General features: G+C 43.5%; 1 protein-coding gene across 1 annotated transcript in view; it reads left to right on the top strand.

Moving 5' to 3' along the window:
• Positions 1 to 19,047, top strand: part of LOC113058735 (FXYD domain-containing ion transport regulator 6) — a 30,687-nt gene extending 11,640 nt beyond the window's left edge. The window contains exons 2-9 of the mRNA XM_026226908.1: positions 4,173 to 4,226; positions 13,345 to 13,368; positions 13,467 to 13,502; positions 15,459 to 15,533; positions 15,856 to 15,892; positions 15,997 to 16,046; positions 16,138 to 16,176; positions 16,278 to 19,047. Coding sequence (XP_026082693.1) covers positions 4,178 to 4,226; positions 13,345 to 13,368; positions 13,467 to 13,502; positions 15,459 to 15,533; positions 15,856 to 15,892; positions 15,997 to 16,046; positions 16,138 to 16,166 — 300 coding nt within the window. The 5' untranslated portion in view covers positions 4,173 to 4,177 and the 3' untranslated portion in view covers positions 16,167 to 16,176; positions 16,278 to 19,047. The remainder of the gene's footprint in view (positions 1 to 4,172; positions 4,227 to 13,344; positions 13,369 to 13,466; positions 13,503 to 15,458; positions 15,534 to 15,855; positions 15,893 to 15,996; positions 16,047 to 16,137; positions 16,177 to 16,277) is intronic.
• The last annotated feature ends 336 nt before the right edge of the window (positions 19,048 to 19,383 follow it).

Genomic DNA, 19,383 nt, shown 5'->3' on the forward strand with positions numbered 1-19,383 from the left:
TTTACAAACAAGGCCCAGTTTGACGACGGATTTGCGTATCGTTTATTTCTTAAGGATGATGCAATCCCAACGAAAAGGGTCACGATCGTGTGTTGGAACCGCAGGCGGTGAGTAAAACTGCTTCAAATATCTCTGCGTCCTTGTTAGTGCGTCCGCCTCCCATGCCGAGACCCAGGTTCGAGCCCCACTCGGAACGAGTCGTTGCTGCTGCTGCTGCTCTCGTTCAGTTTCAGCCTCGGGATCTGATTCTGGATCATAAATATACGCTGAATCTGACTGTTAGCCATGGTTTGTTTTGGATGATGTTGTTTCCCTCACGGTCACAGCTTCCAAACGCTCTCAACGCAAAAGCCTACTGGCGCTTGTGATTCTTTAGCTCCGCCCAAATGTCACGCCTCCAGTCGGTCGTGTTTTTCCGGGAAAAATCGGTACAGACTATCTTTCTCTTATGAATATAATAAAACTAAAGACTTTTTGGAGTTATGAAGGATGCAGTACTACTCTATAGGTACTCAAGATTAACAGGTTATTGAGTGAAAACGAGCATTTCACCCCCCCTTTAAATATAGTTAGTAATGTGACAGATTAAATGTCAGGGTTAGGCAAGGGAGGAACTCAAGTGCAGACAGGGAATCACAAAACAAGGGGTTTATTCACAAAAAGGGGAAAACAAAACCCACGAGGGGGAAAACAGGACTAGGGCAGATACAGCAAATACTAAATAGACTGACTAGACGAGATAAACAAAGACTCAAGACAGGAGAACACTAACTATAAACAAACACTCACGGTATACAAAGACTTCTTCAGGGATGGCAATGCGTGGAACAGTTTGAGGAAACAATCACATCAGAGGTACAGGTACAAATCACAATCACAGGTGAGGAACAATGAACCGACAAAAGACAGAGCACACTAGGGGATCTAAATAGGGGAACTAATCAAGAGACAACAGGTGGCACAGATAAGGCAATCACAACAAGACAAGGATAACAAGGGGGGCGGGGCAAGGGAACGAGACAACACAAGCACATGGCCCAAAGACAAGGCCATGTGCTTGTACACAAAACACGGGTCTGTCATGATCCTGCCTCAAGACTAGGAAAAATCAAGGACACGAGGGCAGAATCATGACAGAACCCCTCCCTTAAGGAGCGGCTTCCAGACGCTCCTCAAGGGAACATCAAACACGGGACATGACTGACATAACAGACTGGGACACAGACACAAACCAACAAGACATGACAAATAATAACAAAGGCAAACATGAATACACAATGGAAGGGTTAGGGTGACATATCAAAAAAAACAAACAGGGAAGGGGAGGGGGTGGGACCACAAAGTTCATGGGGGACAGACCAGGGTGAGTGGGTGGGGCAGGAGTTTTAGGAGGACGGGACGAAGGCTGACGACGAGGGGTCCGGGCAGGTCTGGGTGGAGAGAGGTCTCTGGACAACTGACAGAGGACCTGACAGGGGCAGACACAGGACGCGGGGCAACACTTATGGGACGAGGGGCGACTACATCAACAGGGCACGGGGAGACAACATCAACAGGGCACGGGGAGACAACATCAACAGGGCACGGGGAGACAACATCTACAGGGCACGGGGAGACAACATCTACAGGGCACGGGGAGACAACATCTACAGGGCACGGGGAGACAACGGCTGGACACGGGGGACTTCTGGGGACAGGGTCTGGGGACAAGACAGGACTGACTGGGGCTTCTAGAATCTGGACAAGACGGGACAAATACTCTGAGAAGGCTTTAGCAGCTAAGATAACTGGCATCTCCTTACGAGAGGAGACAGACTGTACTAGAGTTTCTGCTGCAGAGTCGGCCGCGGCTCTCTCCTCCGCTCTCACGACTGCAGACTTGAATACTGCTCTCCTTGCCGGCTCGGGCATGCCAGCGCTCACCACTGCTGGCTCGGGCACGCCAGCGCTCTCCGCTGCTGGCTCGGGCACGCCAGCGCTCTCCGCTGCTGGCTCGGGCACGCTCACCACTGCAGGAGGAGACAAAGTCACAGGACCGGAAGACCCCTTCTTCCTCCTCTTCCTCCTTGGCCGTGGTGCAGAGGTCACCGCTGGGTCAGAGACGGGTTGGGGGAGTTCGGTCTCTGGCAGGGCTGACTCCGACGCCGACGATTCTGAGGCAGACTCCCACGAAAACCGTCTCCCTCGCTTCCCGGGGAGACCGACGGGTGTGGGAGGCACCTCAGGGCTCGGTGAGGGATGTGCCTGATCCCCCAGAGCGGCCACGGCCAGGATACGACCCTCTGGAATCGTTGGCAGCTGGGTAGGTGGAGGGGACCTCTGTGGCTCCTCCTCTCGACCGCTTGCTCCGGAACGACCTCCCCTGGTCCCCCGGAACACCACTAGGCGAGAACCCTCAAAACCATCTCGCTTGCTGGCTGATGACATCCAGCATTGCCTCCTGTCTGCTGAGTTCCATCTTGGTCGGTTCATTCTGTCAGGGTTAGGCAAGGGAGGAACTCAAGTGCAGACAGGGAATCACAAAACAAGGGGTTTATTCACAAAAAGGGGAAAACAAAACCCACGAGGGGGAAAACAGGACTAGGGCAGATACAGCAAATACTAAATAGACTGACTAGACGAGATAAACAAAGACTCAAGACAGGAGAACACTAACTATAAACAAACACTCACGGTATACAAAGACTTCTTCAGGGATGGCAATACGTGGAACAGTTTGAGGAAACAATCACATCAGAGGTACAGGTACAAATCACAATCACAGGTGAGGAACAATGAACCGACAAAAGACAGAGCACACTAGGGGATCTAAATAGGGGAACTAATCAAGAGACAACAGGTGGCACAGATAAGGCAATCACAACAAGACAAGGATAACAAGGGGGGCGGGGCAAGGGAACGAGACAACACAAGCACATGGCCCAAAGACAAGGCCATGTGCTTGTACACAAAACACGGGTCTGTCATGATCCTGCCTCAAGACTAGGAAAAATCAAGGACACGAGGGCAGAATCATGACATTAAACTGATGCATCTTAGAGAGTGATAATAATAATCAATCATGCTAACCTGCAGCAGCTAGAATAAATTAAGGCCCTTTATCATTTGACAATGATGTCATGTCACCACACCAGTCAGCACCTAAAATATATAAGGACTCTTATCTTTCAGTTGAAATTGAAACAGAATATATTCTGCTTGAATATCAGCCGTCTCAAACTGCCTATCAATAAAGACTTTACTAAAGCTTTACTGACATAACCATTGTGTAATCCTCTTCTGTTAATTTTGACACTTACTTTTTGTTCACACACTCAACTTACTCAACCAATCATAACTACCAGGTTTGTGAAAAAAAAATATAATAATGAATTTATTATTATTAATAATAATAATAATAATAATAATAATAATAATAATAATAATAATAATAATAATTGCCTTATAATTATTGTTATTATTAAATAATCCTGAAACAAAGCAGCACAATGAAAATTCAGCTTTGCATGACAGAAATAAAAAGTTAAAACAGAAAGTTAAAATATATTAAAGTATAAATTAAATTATAAATGAAAATATACTACACAAGAAAATGGTTATTTAAAAGTGTAATAGTACACAATGTTATTGTTTTATTGTATTATTGATAAATGCAAACTTGGTGAGCATTCAAAGCTTGAAAAATAAAATAAAATAATAATATTCTTACTGATTGCAAACTTCTGAAATATAGTGTTTGTTTTTTATATTGTAAAATATATAGCCTTTCGAATTACTCAAAATGTGATAAAAGATTTTTGGCATACCACACAAATCCTGGCTGTTGCATGAAAACTTTATTATTAAAATAGTGTATCACAGAATAGCAAAAACAATAATGCATGTAACATATTTCAAAACCCACAAGATGTTCGTCTGTGATTTATGAGTCTACAGGGAGATTTAATTCAACCGATGCTGTCAGGCTGACTCTGCTATAGCAATATTGCATATGTACACCAGAAATATGCCAGTCAAGGACAAAGCATAATCATGATTATATATATTTATACAGTGAGCTTGTGAGAACTTTCTAGTCTTTCTGAATGTGGAAAGCATGTAACCCACTAACACAGATTTTCAGACTATTTACTATTTCTTTCTCTCTTTCTCTCTCTCTCTTCCCTTTGCAGTTGCCATGGAAACTGTTCTGGTCTTCCTTTTTTCCCTTCTAGTCTATGTGTCTGGTAAGTGCCTCCCTCCATTCCATTCCAATCCCTCCCCGTGTCCGGTGGGATTGGAAAGAACTGGAAAAGGATGGGGAGAAAGCCATGACATGACACATGACCTAGTGTTCTGAACTGAGAATTTGATCAGTGACCTCTCCTAAACAGGGATCACATGAACTTGTGTGTGTCCGTGTATGTGTTTGTGCTCTCTGTAGTTCTTCAAAAGTCCCATCTTAAGCTCAGAGTGTTGTATTTGTGCTTCTACATGTCTGTGAATTGCTGTCCTGCTTTTACCAAACAAACTTAATTTGTGAAATGAGGGCGTCATTTAAATAACACTCTCATCCATCTCAGTCCTCTGAGAGACTCCACCCTACCCATAATTAGGCCATGTGAAACTGCACTAGATTCATACTCACAGAGCTCTATACACTGGAAAAAAAATGTATTCTTCAGCTTTGTCAACAAACCCTCCGCACACTGTCAGACTAGTTTTCATCTGGTTTTCTTTCACACTGCAATCACAAGGTTCCTTCCTTCATCCATTCTTTCCTCCCTCCATTTTCCATTTCTTCCTTTAATTTTTTGTTTTTTTCCTTCTTTTCTTCCTTCATTCACTGTTTCCTTTCAGTAGTCGCTTTCTTACATTAAACTTGGCAAATTACCATAAAATAGACAGATCACACTCTTGCATACAAATCATAAATCTTTATTCAGATTTCAGAATGAACACTGTGTAATTTGTAATACATATTTTAAGGACCTCGCCCGTCCAATATTTATCATGTTCAACTGAAAATATGAGTAATTTTCAAAAAATAAGAGAGATCATACTAAATGCATATTATTTTTTTATTTAGTACTGTCCTGAGTAAGATATTGTACATAAAATATATTAACATTTAGTCCACAAAAGAAAAAAAAATACTGAAATTATTAAAATAACCCCCTCAAAAGTTTGGGAACCCTTGGTTCTTAATACTGTGTTCTGTTACCTGATGATCCACGACTGTCTTTCTGTTTAGTGATGGTTGTGCATGAGTCCCTTGTTTGTTCTGAACAGTTAAACTGAGCAGCGTTCTTCAGAAAAATCTTTAAGGTCCTGCAGATTCTTCAGTTTTCCAGCTTCTTTGCACATTTGAAACCTTTCCAGCAGTGACTTTATGATTTTGAGATGCATCTTTTCAGACTGAGGACATTTGAAGGACTCAAACACAACTATTAAAAAAGGTTCAAATATTCACTGATGCTCCAGAAGGAAACAAGATGCATTAAGAGCTGGGGGGTGAAAACTTTGGAATTTGAAGATCAAGGTAAATTGTACTTAATTTGTGTACCGGGAAACATACAAGTATCTTCTGTTGCTTACGAAGGGCAGAATTTAATGGAAAAAAAAAAATATTTCAACAAAATAAGACAAATTTGTCCATCTTCATCGTGTTCAAAAGTTTTCACCCCCCAGCTCTTAATGCATCTTGTTTATTATTATGGTAGGCATCTTGATTATTAGTGTTAAGAATATTTGAACAATCTAAAATAGGACTGAGCAATATTGAAGAAAAATTTGATATGTTAAATCAAGTGTGTGAAATCAATTTAAATAATATTTAAAAGCTAAAAATTATATGACTAATGTATGTTTGACATTCTTTCTTGGAAAAGAAAGCATCACTACAACTTCTGAAAGTGATCAGCAGTCAAAATCAATGCCAAAACAAAAAAATGACACTTTTTATTGCAATGAAACTCCAAATATGCCACGCAGCAGGAAAAAAAAAAAGAAAGAATTCTATATATGGGTTATTTCGATGTAATAAAATTTATTTATAATGCAATGCTAATCGACATAGCCTTTATGACTGGATAGAATACTATGAAATAATGCTGCGTGTCTTATTCTGTGTAAGAAGCCACATCATTTCACAGAAGTATTTTATTTCAAACAGTTGACTAACATTACGAAGTGAGATTAAAAGCATATCAAATGTTGCCTTTTGGTGGACAAGATCACAAATGCTTCATAAATGCTTTTCATGTTTGGAAGAAATTTGACGAGTGTTGCTTTTTTCAAATATACATTATAAGCAAAGAACAAACTCGCAGTGCTTTCAGATGGAGTAGCATTTACTACTGCTTTCTGACCAGCATCAGTATGATATTGAACAATGGATCTTTCTTGTCCACAAAATGTCTCCAAAATTTTGCTAATGTGGCTGCACCTTTAAGTATGTAAACATCAGTGCCAAAATACCAGTAAACTCTGTGATGTTAGTCATCTAAAATTACCTTTGAAGGCTGTGACATTTCTTTGTGGATCCAGATGAGAAGTGCTTTAGTTTCACTATTGTCCAATTTGCCAAAATCTTCAGCATTAGCTCTGACTGACAGTACTGTAAACAGTGTTTAGTAACCGTGTCATCCCTTTCACAATTTTAGAATTGGTCCAAAGCAGTTCCCTTTCAATACTTCACTCGTACTGCGTCGAAGACGCATATGGGAAAAACCCCCTTTTTCTCCTGAACTGAAGCCTTATTCAATCACGCAGTGAAACTGCACAGCCATTGGATCGTGCAGTGCTATTAAAACAAACCAATGGCTTGGCAGCGGTGCTGCACGAACCTATGGCAGCGAAGCCCGCCAAAGCCCGCCAATATGGGCGGGGAATCTGGCTATATATTGGCCGCTTCGCCACAGGAATTCAGATTATTTCTCCTTCAGCGACGACGTCACATCGCTTCGCTGATCTCCGCTGAACTGCTCGCCGTTGACACGCCTCGCACTGGAACGCGACTGCCGGTCCCCACCGCAGATTCATCGCTTCCCTGCGGCCATCCGGTGAGATATATTGAAAGAGCAAATTTCTCTAAAAGAGCCTTTTTCTACGGCGTTGTTGCAAATGCCGTCTCGTCATTGCAGCTCGTGCAGAGCCCCTCTGCACGCTGATGACGGGCACAGCGAGTGTGTCGCGTGCTTGGGGAAACCCCACGCTGACACAGCACTCGCGGGGAATTCATGTTCTCATTGCGAGAACATGAATATCGCCTCTCTGCGCTCGCGAATCGCTTTCTTTTCAGAGAGCGATCTCGCTCCTCGCGCCCTCCCTTTTTCTTCCTCCCGCGAGCCGGCGAGGAAGAAAAGGCGGGGCAGAGGATTAAAGCAGCAGGATGAAAGCGAGCTCACGCCGGCTCAGCCCCCGCGTGCCTCGTTTTCTCCGCCCAGAGGGGATTCCCCAGTCCTCTTTGTACAGCCAGACCAGTGTCCCTCTGCTGCCGCGAGTGATCTGGTTTTGTTTGGAGGGACTGAGGAGGAACTGCTAGAGGACAGCATGTCTCTAGCCGCTTCAGATGCTGAGGAGCTGTCGGGCTCGCCGGACCCCGCCCCCTCGATGTCATCTGAACCAAACCGCTCGAAACTCGGGATGGACGCCGAGCTTATCCGCGTTCTCTCCAGGGCAGTGGACGAGCTGGGTCTGGATTGGTCTCCTCCAGAGGAACCAGCCCGTAGCCGTCTGGATGAATGGTTTCTGCCGGGGCGCCAGCAAGCCCCTCGTCAGCGAACTGCTCCGTTCTTCCCGGAGGTCCACGACGAGCTCACTAAATCGTGGCGCGCCCCCTACTCAGCGCGCCTGCGTACTTCATCTTCATCCGCCCTCACCTCAATTGACGGCGCTGATGAAAGAGGATACGAACGGCTGCCGCCGCTGGACGAGTCTGTGGCCGTGCATCTCTGCCCGCCAGCAGCTATTGGATGGAAAGCCAAGGCCAACCATCCGTCCAAACCCTGCCGTACGACGTCGGCGCTCGCCGGGCGTGCCTACTCATCGGCAGGGCAAGCAGCCGCGGCGCTCCACTCTATGGCGGTGCTTCAAGTCTTCCAGGCCAAACTTCTCGCCGCCACCGACGAGTCTGGCCCAGATGTCGCCACACTCAGGGAGCTGAGAAGTGCAACAGACTTGGCGCTGCGTGCTACCAAGAGCACCGCCCAGGCCATTGGGCGCTCGATGGCTAACCTGGTCGTCTTGGAGCGCCACTTATGGCTCAACCTTACGGAGATCAAGGATGCTGACAGAGCCCAGTTCCTAGACGCACCGATCTCCCCCAGCGGCCTCTTTGGCCCGGCGATAGAGGGATTCGCCGAGCGTTTCACAGAGGCGCAGAAGTCGTCCCAGGCAATGCGACACTTCCTGCCGAAGCGCGCTTCATCTGCTGCCAGTCGCCCCAGACAGGTGCCGATTCGTCAGCCTCCTAAGCAAGCGCCAGCTGCTACCACCGCAGCCCAGCCGGTGAAACCCGAGCCTCGACACCGTTCTCGCTCGGCCACCAGACGGAATCAGTATCCCAAGCGCATGGGACCCCGGCCCAAGATAGTGCTGGACCCTGCGCCGCCGCCGTCATCCTGATCGACAGGAAAGAAAGAGGAGGGGGCTAAGTCTCGCCACAGCCGGACCACCCCCCAAACTGCCCCGTGTGTTCTGCCGTCCATCTCCAGATGTCGACGAAGTTGTTCCTGCTGCAAACAATGGGCCCTTGTTAGCGCCCAGACAGCAAAGCGCTGTTATAGTGCAAAAAATAAAAAACACACTCCTTCACAAAAAGAGCAGTTCTCCTCACACAACACTCACGAGTGCTATGTCCCCCCACGGCGGTCAATCACTCGAGTTAATACAACCTCTGTCCATCCGGGCCTCACAATGGCAAGCCATTCCCGGGGTATCAGATTGGGTCATGGGAGTAATAAAACACGGCTATTCCCTTCAGTTCGCACGACGGCCACCACGCTTTCGCGGGGCGGTCACCACTTCAGTGCACAACGAGAACGCTCACGTTCTTCGTGCCGAAGTGAAAAATCTGCTGGTGAAGGGAGCTATAGAAATCGTTCCCCCAGCACACCGCGACTCAGGGTTTTACAGCCGTTACTTCCTGGTTCCCAAGAAGGATGGTGGGCTGCGCCCCATCCTCGATTTAAGACATCTGAACCGTGCCCTCATGAGACGGCGCTTCAGAATGATCACATTGAAACAAATCCTCTCGCAAATACGCTCAGGGGATTGGTTCTTTTCGCTGGATCTGAAAGACGCTTACTTTCACATCCAGATAGCCCCCCGTCACAGGCCGTTCTTGAGATTTGCCTTCGAGGGCGTGGCTTACCAATACAAGGTCCTCCCCTTTGGGCTGTCTCTGGCGCCTCGCACGTTCACAAAGTGCATGGATGCGGCTCTCTCCCCTCTCAGGCAGAAGGGCATCCGCATTCTCAATTACCTCGACGACTGGCTAGTTCTAGCTCAGTCAGAGGGGGAGGCATTGGGTTACAGAACTGTGCTCCTCAGCCATCTGGAATGCCTGGGGCTCAGGGTGAACTTTGTCAAGAGCTCACTGTCCCCCAGCCGGCGTATATCGTTTCTGGGAACAGTGTTAGACTCAGTGACGATGAGGGCAACAATGGTGAAGGAGCGCGCTGCGGCTCTACAGCGACTTGCGGCCTCTTTCAAAATAGGTGCTTCTCGACCCCTAAAGACATTCCAGAAGCTGCTGGGTCTTATGGCGGCGGCATCGCCGGTGCTGGAGCTCGGGCTGCTTCGTATGCGCCCCCTCCAATATTGGCTGAAACCACGTGTTCCACCTCATGCATGGCGTCACGGACGCTTGAATATCAAGGTGAGTCAGGACTGTATTTCGGCCCTGACCCCTTGGAGGGACATGCAATGGATGGAACGGGGTGCTCCACTTGGTATGGTTTGCAGAAGGAAAGTGATCTCCACAGACGCGTCCAACAAGGGTTGGGGCGCGCTGTGCGAAGGGAAACCCGCTTTCGGCCAATGGTCGAAAGAGGAGAGCAGGCTTCACATCAACTGCCTCGAGATGATTGCAGTTCAACGAGCCTGCCAGAGCTTCCTGTCAGACCTAAAGAGCCACCACGTGCTGGTCAGATCGGACAGCATGACGGTGGTCTCTTATATAAATCACCAAGGTGGGCTGTCGTCGACGCGTCTCTTCAGACTGACGTCGCGACTGCTGGAATGGACCCAAAGCAATTTGGGGTCCCTGAGAGCAGTGCATCTTCCGGGCAAGCTGAACAAGGGCGCGGATATGCTGTCAAGAAGCGGAGTCTCCTCAGAAGAGTGGAGATTCCACCCGCAGACGGTTCAGAAGATATGGGAGGTCTTTGGCAGAGTGGAAATAGACCTCTTTGCCTCAAAAGACAACTCTCATTGCCCAATATATTTTTCCAAGATCAAGGACGCGTTGTCCCAGGACTGGCCCAACCGTCTTCTTTATGCTTTTCCTCCGGTCCCTCTGATTCCCCAAGTAATCAGGCGGGTCAGGGACCAGAGATGCAGGGTTCTGCTTGTAGCCCCATTCTGGGAAAATCAGCACTGGATAGCCGACCTGTCGCAGATGCTGACTGCAGCCCCATGGCCCGTTCCCCTGAGACGGGACCTCCTTTCTCAGGCGGACGGAACGATTTGGCATCCACACCCAGAGAAGTGGTCTCTGCACATTTGGTCGCTCGACGGGAGCCCGCGGGACTCCCTGAGCGTGTGCTAGACACAATTTCACAGGCTAGAGCTCCGTCTACACGACGCCTCTATGCCTCCAAATGGTCTGTGTTCTCCACATGGTGTTCAGACCATGGTGAGAGCCCGACCTCTTGTGACGTATCAGTGATACTGTCATTTTTGCAAGAGCTCTTGGAGAAGGGACGATCCCCCTCCACGCTCAAGGTCTATGTAGCAACTATAGCGGCATCACACGCCCTTATAGCAGGCCAGTCGGTGGGCAGAAACGACTTAGTCGTCCGATTTATGAGAGGTGCCAGACGGCTTCATCCGCCTTGCCCTCCCACCGTCCCTTCTTGGGACCTGCCCACGGTGCTGAGAGCCCTGAAGGGGGCCCCCTTTGAACCGCTACAGTCCATAGGCCTTAAAGCCCTGTCGCTAAAGACCGCTCTGCTATTGGCACTAGCGTCTGTTAAGCGTGTGGGTGATTTGCAAGCACTTTCGATGAGCCCTAATTGCCTAGAATTCGGGCCTAACGACTCGAGGGTCGTCCTGAAACCGAGGCATGGCTATGTGCCAAAGGTGCTCTCCACACCTTTTAGAGCACAAGTGGTCACCCTCTCTGCGTTACAAAACACAGAGGAGGATCCAGGGCTGAATCTACTTTGCCCAGTGAGGGCTCTAAAAGTCTACATAGAGCGTTCTGCACCAATAAGACGATCAGAACAGCTCTTCATATGCTTTGGAAACCGCACCAGAGGGTTACCGGTCTCTAAGCAAAGACTTTCAAGGTGGATTGTGGATGCAATCCAGCTAGCCTACTCTTCTTTGGGCCTGCAAAGCCCAATTGGAGTAAGAGCCCATTCGACGAGAGCAGTGTCTTCGTCTTGGGCATGGTCTAATGGTGTGACTATCGCAGAAATTTGTGAGGCGGCTGGCTGGAGCTCGCCGTCCACATTTGCTAGATTTTACAATCTAGACGTCCCAGCGCTTCATGCTAGGGTACTTTCTGTGTGAAGGTCACCTTCTTGTTCCTCATTTGCATGCTCTTGGCCATTCTTGCCCAAGGCTCAAACTCTACTCGTATGCACTCGGTCCCTTGGCTACTGAGGCGATACGAACACGGGATGATCAGGCTAGGCCAGACGTAACCTCATTGAGCTTATTCTGCCCCTAGTTGCTATTATCATATCTTGGTTTAACAAATCAAGTTTGATTGCGTTGGTCGTCCTCCCTTCTTAGCATGGCGTGATTGAACTGGGTTCCCATATGCGTCTTCGACGCAGTACGAGTGAAGTATTGAAAGGGAACGTACTCGGTTACTAACGTAACCTCGGTTCCCTGAAATACGGGAACGAGTACTGCGTTCCTTGCCATGCTAAAAAGGCTGCACAACTCAGTCGTCGCTTCAGTCGAAGTAACCTGAATTCCTGTGGCGAAGCGGCCAATATATAGCCAGATTCCCCGCCCATATTGGCGGGCTTTGGCGGGCTTCGCTGCCATAGGTTCGTGCAGCACCGCTGCCAAGCCATTGGTTTGTTTTAATAGCACTGCACGATCCAATGGCTGTGCAGTTTCACTGCGTGATTGAATAAGGCTTCAGTTCAGGAGAAAAAGGGGGTTTTTCCCATATGCGTCTTCGACGCAGTACTCGTTCCCGTATTTCAGGGAACCGAGGTTACGTTAGTAACCGAGTACGATATCAGTGCCTGACTTTGTTCATGCATATATCTGGAATCTTATGCTTTGTTCACACATAGCTTAAAAAATGGCATTTCACAGGTAATTTCGCAGTTTCTCATCTTAGAAAATTGCCAGAAATTAAAGATCCTGTTCACACATGATCTAAAAATGGTAATTTACCGGTTATTTTCCATCAAAGGTTGTACGTGTGTCGTGTTCCTTTTCACGCTACCTTCAGGTGTCTCTCATGGTTTGTGTATTATACTGTACATTCTGTGTAAAAGAAAGAAATATGTCCTTTGTGAAAGTCAAATTAAATAATCAATCGAGCTTTTGTGAAGAGCGGGGGAGGGAGTAATTCTATATTCACCTGTGAAATTATCCACTGCCAGCTATCAAATGTCATATTAAGAGACGTCTTAATAGATGATTTGATTTAATAAACTGTCATGCTTGCATTTAAGACTGTTAACTCCTCAAATGCTCATTCCAGTTCGATGGTGATTATAGTCTATATAATCATCTCTATTGTAACATACAGTGTAAATTAAGATTAATCTCATCCTAGATTGCTTGGAAAATCATTTTTAAACTATATTTCTTTAGTACTACAGTGAAGAGAAATCTGTAAGATGTTAATCTTTATAATTTTTCCCTCCTGTCTCATATGCATCGATTTAGTCTAATGGATTCATAGAGTTTGATATACAGTATTGACTCTGTCAAAAACCCTTGTTATTATGTCTGAATCAGATTTCACTTTTATTAGAAAATGTCATATTTCTGCCAATACTGCATCTAGCTTAGGGCTCTCAGATCTTTCCCAACAAGACCACAAACAAATAACATAACTCTTGTTCCAGTTATTGAATGTTTTGTGAATTTAAAGATCCATTATTGTTTTCTTCTCTTTTCTCATAATGGTTTCTGCTCTCTGTGTTGATCTTCTGTTTTTAGCTTTGACTGACTCTGCTGCCCAAGGCAAGTTATGCTTTATTTAATTTACCACATCACTACATTTTATATTTTACCATACTTATATTAAGCTACATGTGTAATTTCTGATTGTTTTCCATCAGATGGAAAAGAGAAGGGACTGGAACCATTTGTATATGGTAAGAATCAATACTTACAAAAGCGTTCACAGGTCAATATTTACGTACATTACAAGGATCATGTCAAGTTATAAGGAACATGCTTCTCAAACAGCTAGAATTATTTTTTTTATTTTTTTTTTTAGTTGCAGTATATACAGTAACAAATAAAAGTATTTTGTTAATCTCTAGAATACTGTTTAATGTTTAATACTGTATCTGACAAATTGTAAATAGTCCTTTGAAATTGATTGACTTGACTAAATATACTGTGTCTAGGTGCAAAATAAAGGTCAAAGTGAGTTTCAAAACCAATCCACTCAAACCAGATTTGCAGCATGTGACTACTCCGTATTTGTAGTGTAAACACTAACACGTCTTGATGCATCCTAGGCAACTGTGAAGGACCGTCTTATCACCTGTCAATCAAAATACCAGGAGTAAATAGGGCCTTAGTGAAGTCTCAAGAAAAAAGATCACAACAAACATGTGGTCATCAGTCACACTCCTTGGGAACTTCAAAATGATACTATGCTATAAAGAAACGAAATATTAGAAAAGAAAGAGAAAAGTTGTAAAACCACTATAAGTGCAGATACTAGCTACATCAAGCTTTTCAACCAGATATGAAAGGCAGCTGTCAGGGAAGAAACTAAGAGGCTCATCAACAACCACTTCAGGACTTCACAGGTTCGGCCTCTTTTAGAGAGTGGCTAGAGGCAAGCCACTTCTGAGCTACTCCACAGTTTAAACATCATGCCTCGAGTTTTCCAAAAGGAAAGACCTGCAATCTGCGGTCATATTATTTTGTAGTTTAAGAGTCCAAAGCTTTAATCTTTGGTGTGCAGGCGGGTGCTATGTTTGATACAAACTAAATTCAGCTTAACATTCAGCATGGATGGTGGGAACTATACAACAGTTGCAATTGATGAAGGTACCTTGAAAAAAAAGGTACCTAGAAAATTGCTCCAGGGATTTTCCTTGAAAAAAATAAAAAATAAATGCTTTGAATATGATTTGTAAATAATAATAATAATAATAATAATAATAATAATAATAATAATAATAATAATAATAATAATAATAATAAATAAATAAATCTGCTAAAGATATCTAGTAACTAACATTGGCTTCTGAGGTTCTGCGGGATTGTAGGTTAAGGTAACCACAAGGTTGCAAATGTGTAAATGCATGAGAATGACATATAATCATAAATAATAATAATAATCATAATCATAATAATTATATATATATATATATATATATATATATATATATATATATATATATATATATATATATATATATATATAATTAAAGACAAATAATGGCTTTTATAATCCTCAGCCAGATCCCATGCTAAAATTGCGACCAATATAGTGACAAATATCGAAATAATAATAATAATAATAATAATAATAATAATAATAATAATAATAATAATAATAATGATAAAGATTTGTTTTATTTTAAATAAAATAATTATTATACTAAAGGAGTATACTTTTTATAAGAAAATATTGTTTCAGTCTTCCCTACTTCAAAATTATATGTTTAATTCAATGTGTTACTTGCCATTTCAATCTACATAGAATTCTGCATATTCCAGGTTATATTTCGGAATAATTGAATCATGTTTTATTTATTTTATTTTTAAACAATAAATAAAAAACTAAAATAACTTCTTCATAACTTTTCAATAACATGTAGTAATTATTATTATTTTTTTTTTTCTGATGTCACTTCCTGATAAAATACCATTTAAAATCCCATCCTACAGGCTCTCTCTCTCTCTCTCTCTCTCTCTCTCTCTCTCTCTCTCTCTCTCTCTCTCTCTATCTCTCTATCTCTCTCTCTGTATATCCGAGAATGTTACATTATACAATTAAACTGGTTTTTGAACTAATAATCTTTATTTATTTATTTTCTCATTCTCAAACACACTCCAAAAATGAAAATCCTTAATTTCTTTACCAGACTATGAGAGTTTGAGGATCTGGGGTTTGGCGTTTGCTGTGGTGCTATTTGCTCTGGGAGTGCTCCTTATTCTCAGTAAGAAACATCTTTTTATGTATCTATTTATTTTTGTAATTTCTTCATTCAAATCTAAATCATGCAAAAAAATGCCTGCAAAACAAAATAAATCAGAGTACAATAGCTAAACCGAGCTACAAAGTTTTATTTTGAAATAGAGATGCATGACTATACGTCACACTCAGGGGCAGAGATATAAATGAACAAGAATAACATATGTAATGGATTATAATCCTTATTATCCCAGTCATTATCACAATATGAAACCTGACATGTGGTTGGTATGGTTTTGCCATCCATCGGTTTGATCTAAATCCTTGTTCTTGTGTGCACCCTGCAGGCCGCAGATGCCGCTGCAGCATCAACCAGAAGTCCAGGTTAGACCTAAACAGTCTCTTTGATTCTCTGTCACGTGTTGCATTGGTTTATAAACAGCGGTTGTAATTATTATTATTTTTTTTCACATTTTATATTTTCTCAGGGCTCCAGGAGATGAAGAAGCTCAAGCAGAGAACCTTGTGGTCTCCAAGAGTGAGATTCAGTACTATGTTTTCTAACACATACAGGTCATTTATAAGAAAATGTTTAACTGTTGTTCTTTTTATTATTCTTCCCCATAAAGCCAAGGAGACTCCTATAGCAGAGAACTGAAGCAGTCCAGGTAAGGTGCAGTGACTTTCCTCATGAAAGTGTGATTGTAGCATCAGACATGACCAAAGTGCAGAATGTTTGCTATATAATATTGGCTTTATTTCTTCTCAGTGTTGTTAAATGCATAGCCGTGACTTGAACGACTTCACTGATGCTGCGGATGCTGATGATGATGAAGCTGATTCCTGACCATGGCTATGAAAGGAAAGAGAGGAGACAAGAAATTTGTGGGAGGAGTTGATGGGTCGGTGTCTTGTACGTAGACCTCTAGTCCTGTCACGTGAACAGTAACTGTATCCGTCTTTCCGTGCGTGCCCTCTTGCAATAGTCTGTCTTGAGTGAGTTGTTTTAGCAAAACGAGACACTTTCTGCAGATCATTCTTAACGTTTTTGGCTCCTCTCCAACTGAATGTATGCATGTGGTTAAAAAGGAACAGTTCACCCAAAATCACATTCACATTCCATTCCAAATATTTCTGCCAAATATTTATTTAATTTTTTTATGCTGAACACAAAAAGCGGTAATATTAAACATTCTGTATGTAGCCCTTATCATATAATGACAAAACAAAACAAAAAAACACCATAGTTTAAATTTTTGGATGAACTGTCCCTTTAATAAAAAAAAAAATAGATAAATAAAAATGTTTGTATGTCCAACAGTGAATAACTGTTGCTGTTATTGTTGGTGGGACCGCTTGTTATTGTCATTTGTGTCACACCTGCTGTTTTTTTTTTATTTATTTTTTTGTTGTTGTTGTTTTTTTCTCTTGTATATTATATAGATTATATGCACACATAAATTATTTCATATATGTATTGATTCATATGTGATGAAGAATATATATTTGAATATACAATGTACACATGTGTGCGCACGTATGGATAGATCATGTAGAGCTCGTAGGAATGCTCACATTCAGGGCACCTCCTCCTGACAATCTTTCGATCATTGAACCCAGACCAAGCACAAAAATAACACAGTACCACTACGGTACCAGAGTGGGCGCTATACCACTGTCCTCTGATCAGCTGTAACACTGCCGGGCTCAAAGCCCCTATTCGGACCCACAGTCTAAACGTCTGCGGCCTGAGAACGAGACCGCAGGAGCAGTTCACTTCACCATAGTGCCGCAAACCTGTGTCCTTTACCTTTACTAACACATGTCTTCTGTAGCCTACGTATTTACTTTCTTAAATTAATAAGTCACCCAGAAATGTAAATATTTGTCATCGTCTACTCACCCTAATGTCGTTAAAACTCAAAAAACAAGATGGTTGTCATTGTTATGTGGAGCAAAAAAATTTGGTGTTTTGTTAAATGTCCAAGCAGCTGTTTTGCATAAAGTAAGGTAAGGCATAAAGCGTGCTTGCACATGTGCAGCTGAACTCTTTTTCTAGTATTTTACACAGGTGGTCAACATGTGCACAAGGAAATTTCATCCTTTTCCAGTGTCTGTGCTTTATCTATCTAAAAGTTATGAGAAACAAAAATGTTAGCTGTTGTCTTCGAAAGTAGTTTGTTTGGTGTTGTTGACTGTGAAACAACAGGCAAAGGCAGTGTTGCCACCTTGTGGACAAACTAAATAGTGCAAAAATGAAATTTACTTTGGCTTGCTTAGGAACTAGGACTTTGATGCGCACAAAAAGCACCATAAAACTATCATTAAGTGTCTCATATGACTTAGGCCTGGTTCACACCGGACGCCGAAGTGGCGCAGAATCGGCGCCCATGTTAACCTATGGTGTCGTTCACACCAGACACGGAGCGCCGCAGCGTGCCGCGGCCGGCCCGCACCGTGAAGCGCCAGTTTCGGCATCTGGTCTATTTTTTGCACGAGCCGCGAGCGATTCGCGTCAATTCCGGCAGGAAGTCACACCAAGAAACACGAGACAATCCGGTCATTTGTCAAAATATAAGCAATTTTCACATTAAAATACCGCGAGTGACAAATGCGATCATATTTGTGTATCTAAACAGACTAGAAAAAAAATATTAAAAAAAATAAAAAAAAACAACACACACACACGCACGCACATGCACACAGAGAAACGGGAGTGGGTGGACTTCTTGGTTACAGAAACATGGTGTATTCATTTTATGAGTTTATTTACTTACCCATGATGTGCTCTGAATAAAGAACAACTGAGCAGAAGCGCTTGTCGACCGCCGCGGAGTATACGCGTCTGGTGTGAACAGACAGGCGCCGGACCGCGCGTGATTTTCCGTTCCGCGTCTCTTCGCCGTCCGGTGTGAACCAGGCCTTAAATGACATATTATGGTATAATTAAGGAACAGACTGAAATTTAAACCATTATTTGCTGAAAATCTCCAATGTAGCTCTCAAATCTCATTCCACTCTGTTAGTGTGCACATTTTGTGTTTTCTGCAAATGACTTAAATTTCGATCTAACATTCCAGAGCTATGGATAACGTTAAGATTGTATGACTTTCAAATCACATTCAGTTGAGTAAACAATGACAGAATATGGATTTCTGGGTGAACTAACCTGGTAACATCAGTCGTATTTCTGAACTGTTCAATGGGAACAACATGTCGGCCTCTAAAGAGACTAAGCTTTGCATTTGTGTGTGTCTGCATACGTTTGTGAGTGTGTGTGTGTGTGTGTGTGTGTGTGTGTGTTGTTCCACACATCACTTGCTGTGATAAACCTATGAGAGTTATAGAAATGTAGGTCACTCTGTAGAGAAGCATTTCACTGAATATTAATCACATGTGTTCAAGAACACCGTCTAACGCTACAGATGCTTCGCTATTAGAGAGGAATTGAACACATATCCGTCTCATATCTGTGCAGCTGCTGTGTATGGCCGCTCTTTGTGCTTCAAAATAAATGAAGTCTTTGTCTGACACAGGCATCGATGTGTGGATTCGTTTTGTTTTCTTTGAGGCATCTGAACAAAGATGCCAAGTAACAGTCAATCTCTTCTCTTTTTCTGGTTCTTTTAAAAAAAAAGTCATACATCACCTGCCAGAGAGAGAAATTCACGAGTTCACATCTACGTATATTAATACCGTAAGTTTATGCGTATTTGGCATGCTGTCCGGGTGGAGGGCTCCGAGCTCGGGATGTGGCCCGAACCCAGAGTACTCCCCCCGGTTGTGGTAAGAGTAGATGGATCTATAAGTGAGGAGAAATGGGGTGGAGGAGGGATGCTGAAAACCGTCAATGAACAGAGATAGGTTCTGCTGTT

Source organism: Carassius auratus, chromosome 40 (assembly GCF_003368295.1).
Source record: "Carassius auratus strain Wakin chromosome 40, ASM336829v1, whole genome shotgun sequence".
Taxonomy (NCBI): domain Eukaryota; kingdom Metazoa; phylum Chordata; class Actinopteri; order Cypriniformes; family Cyprinidae; genus Carassius; species Carassius auratus.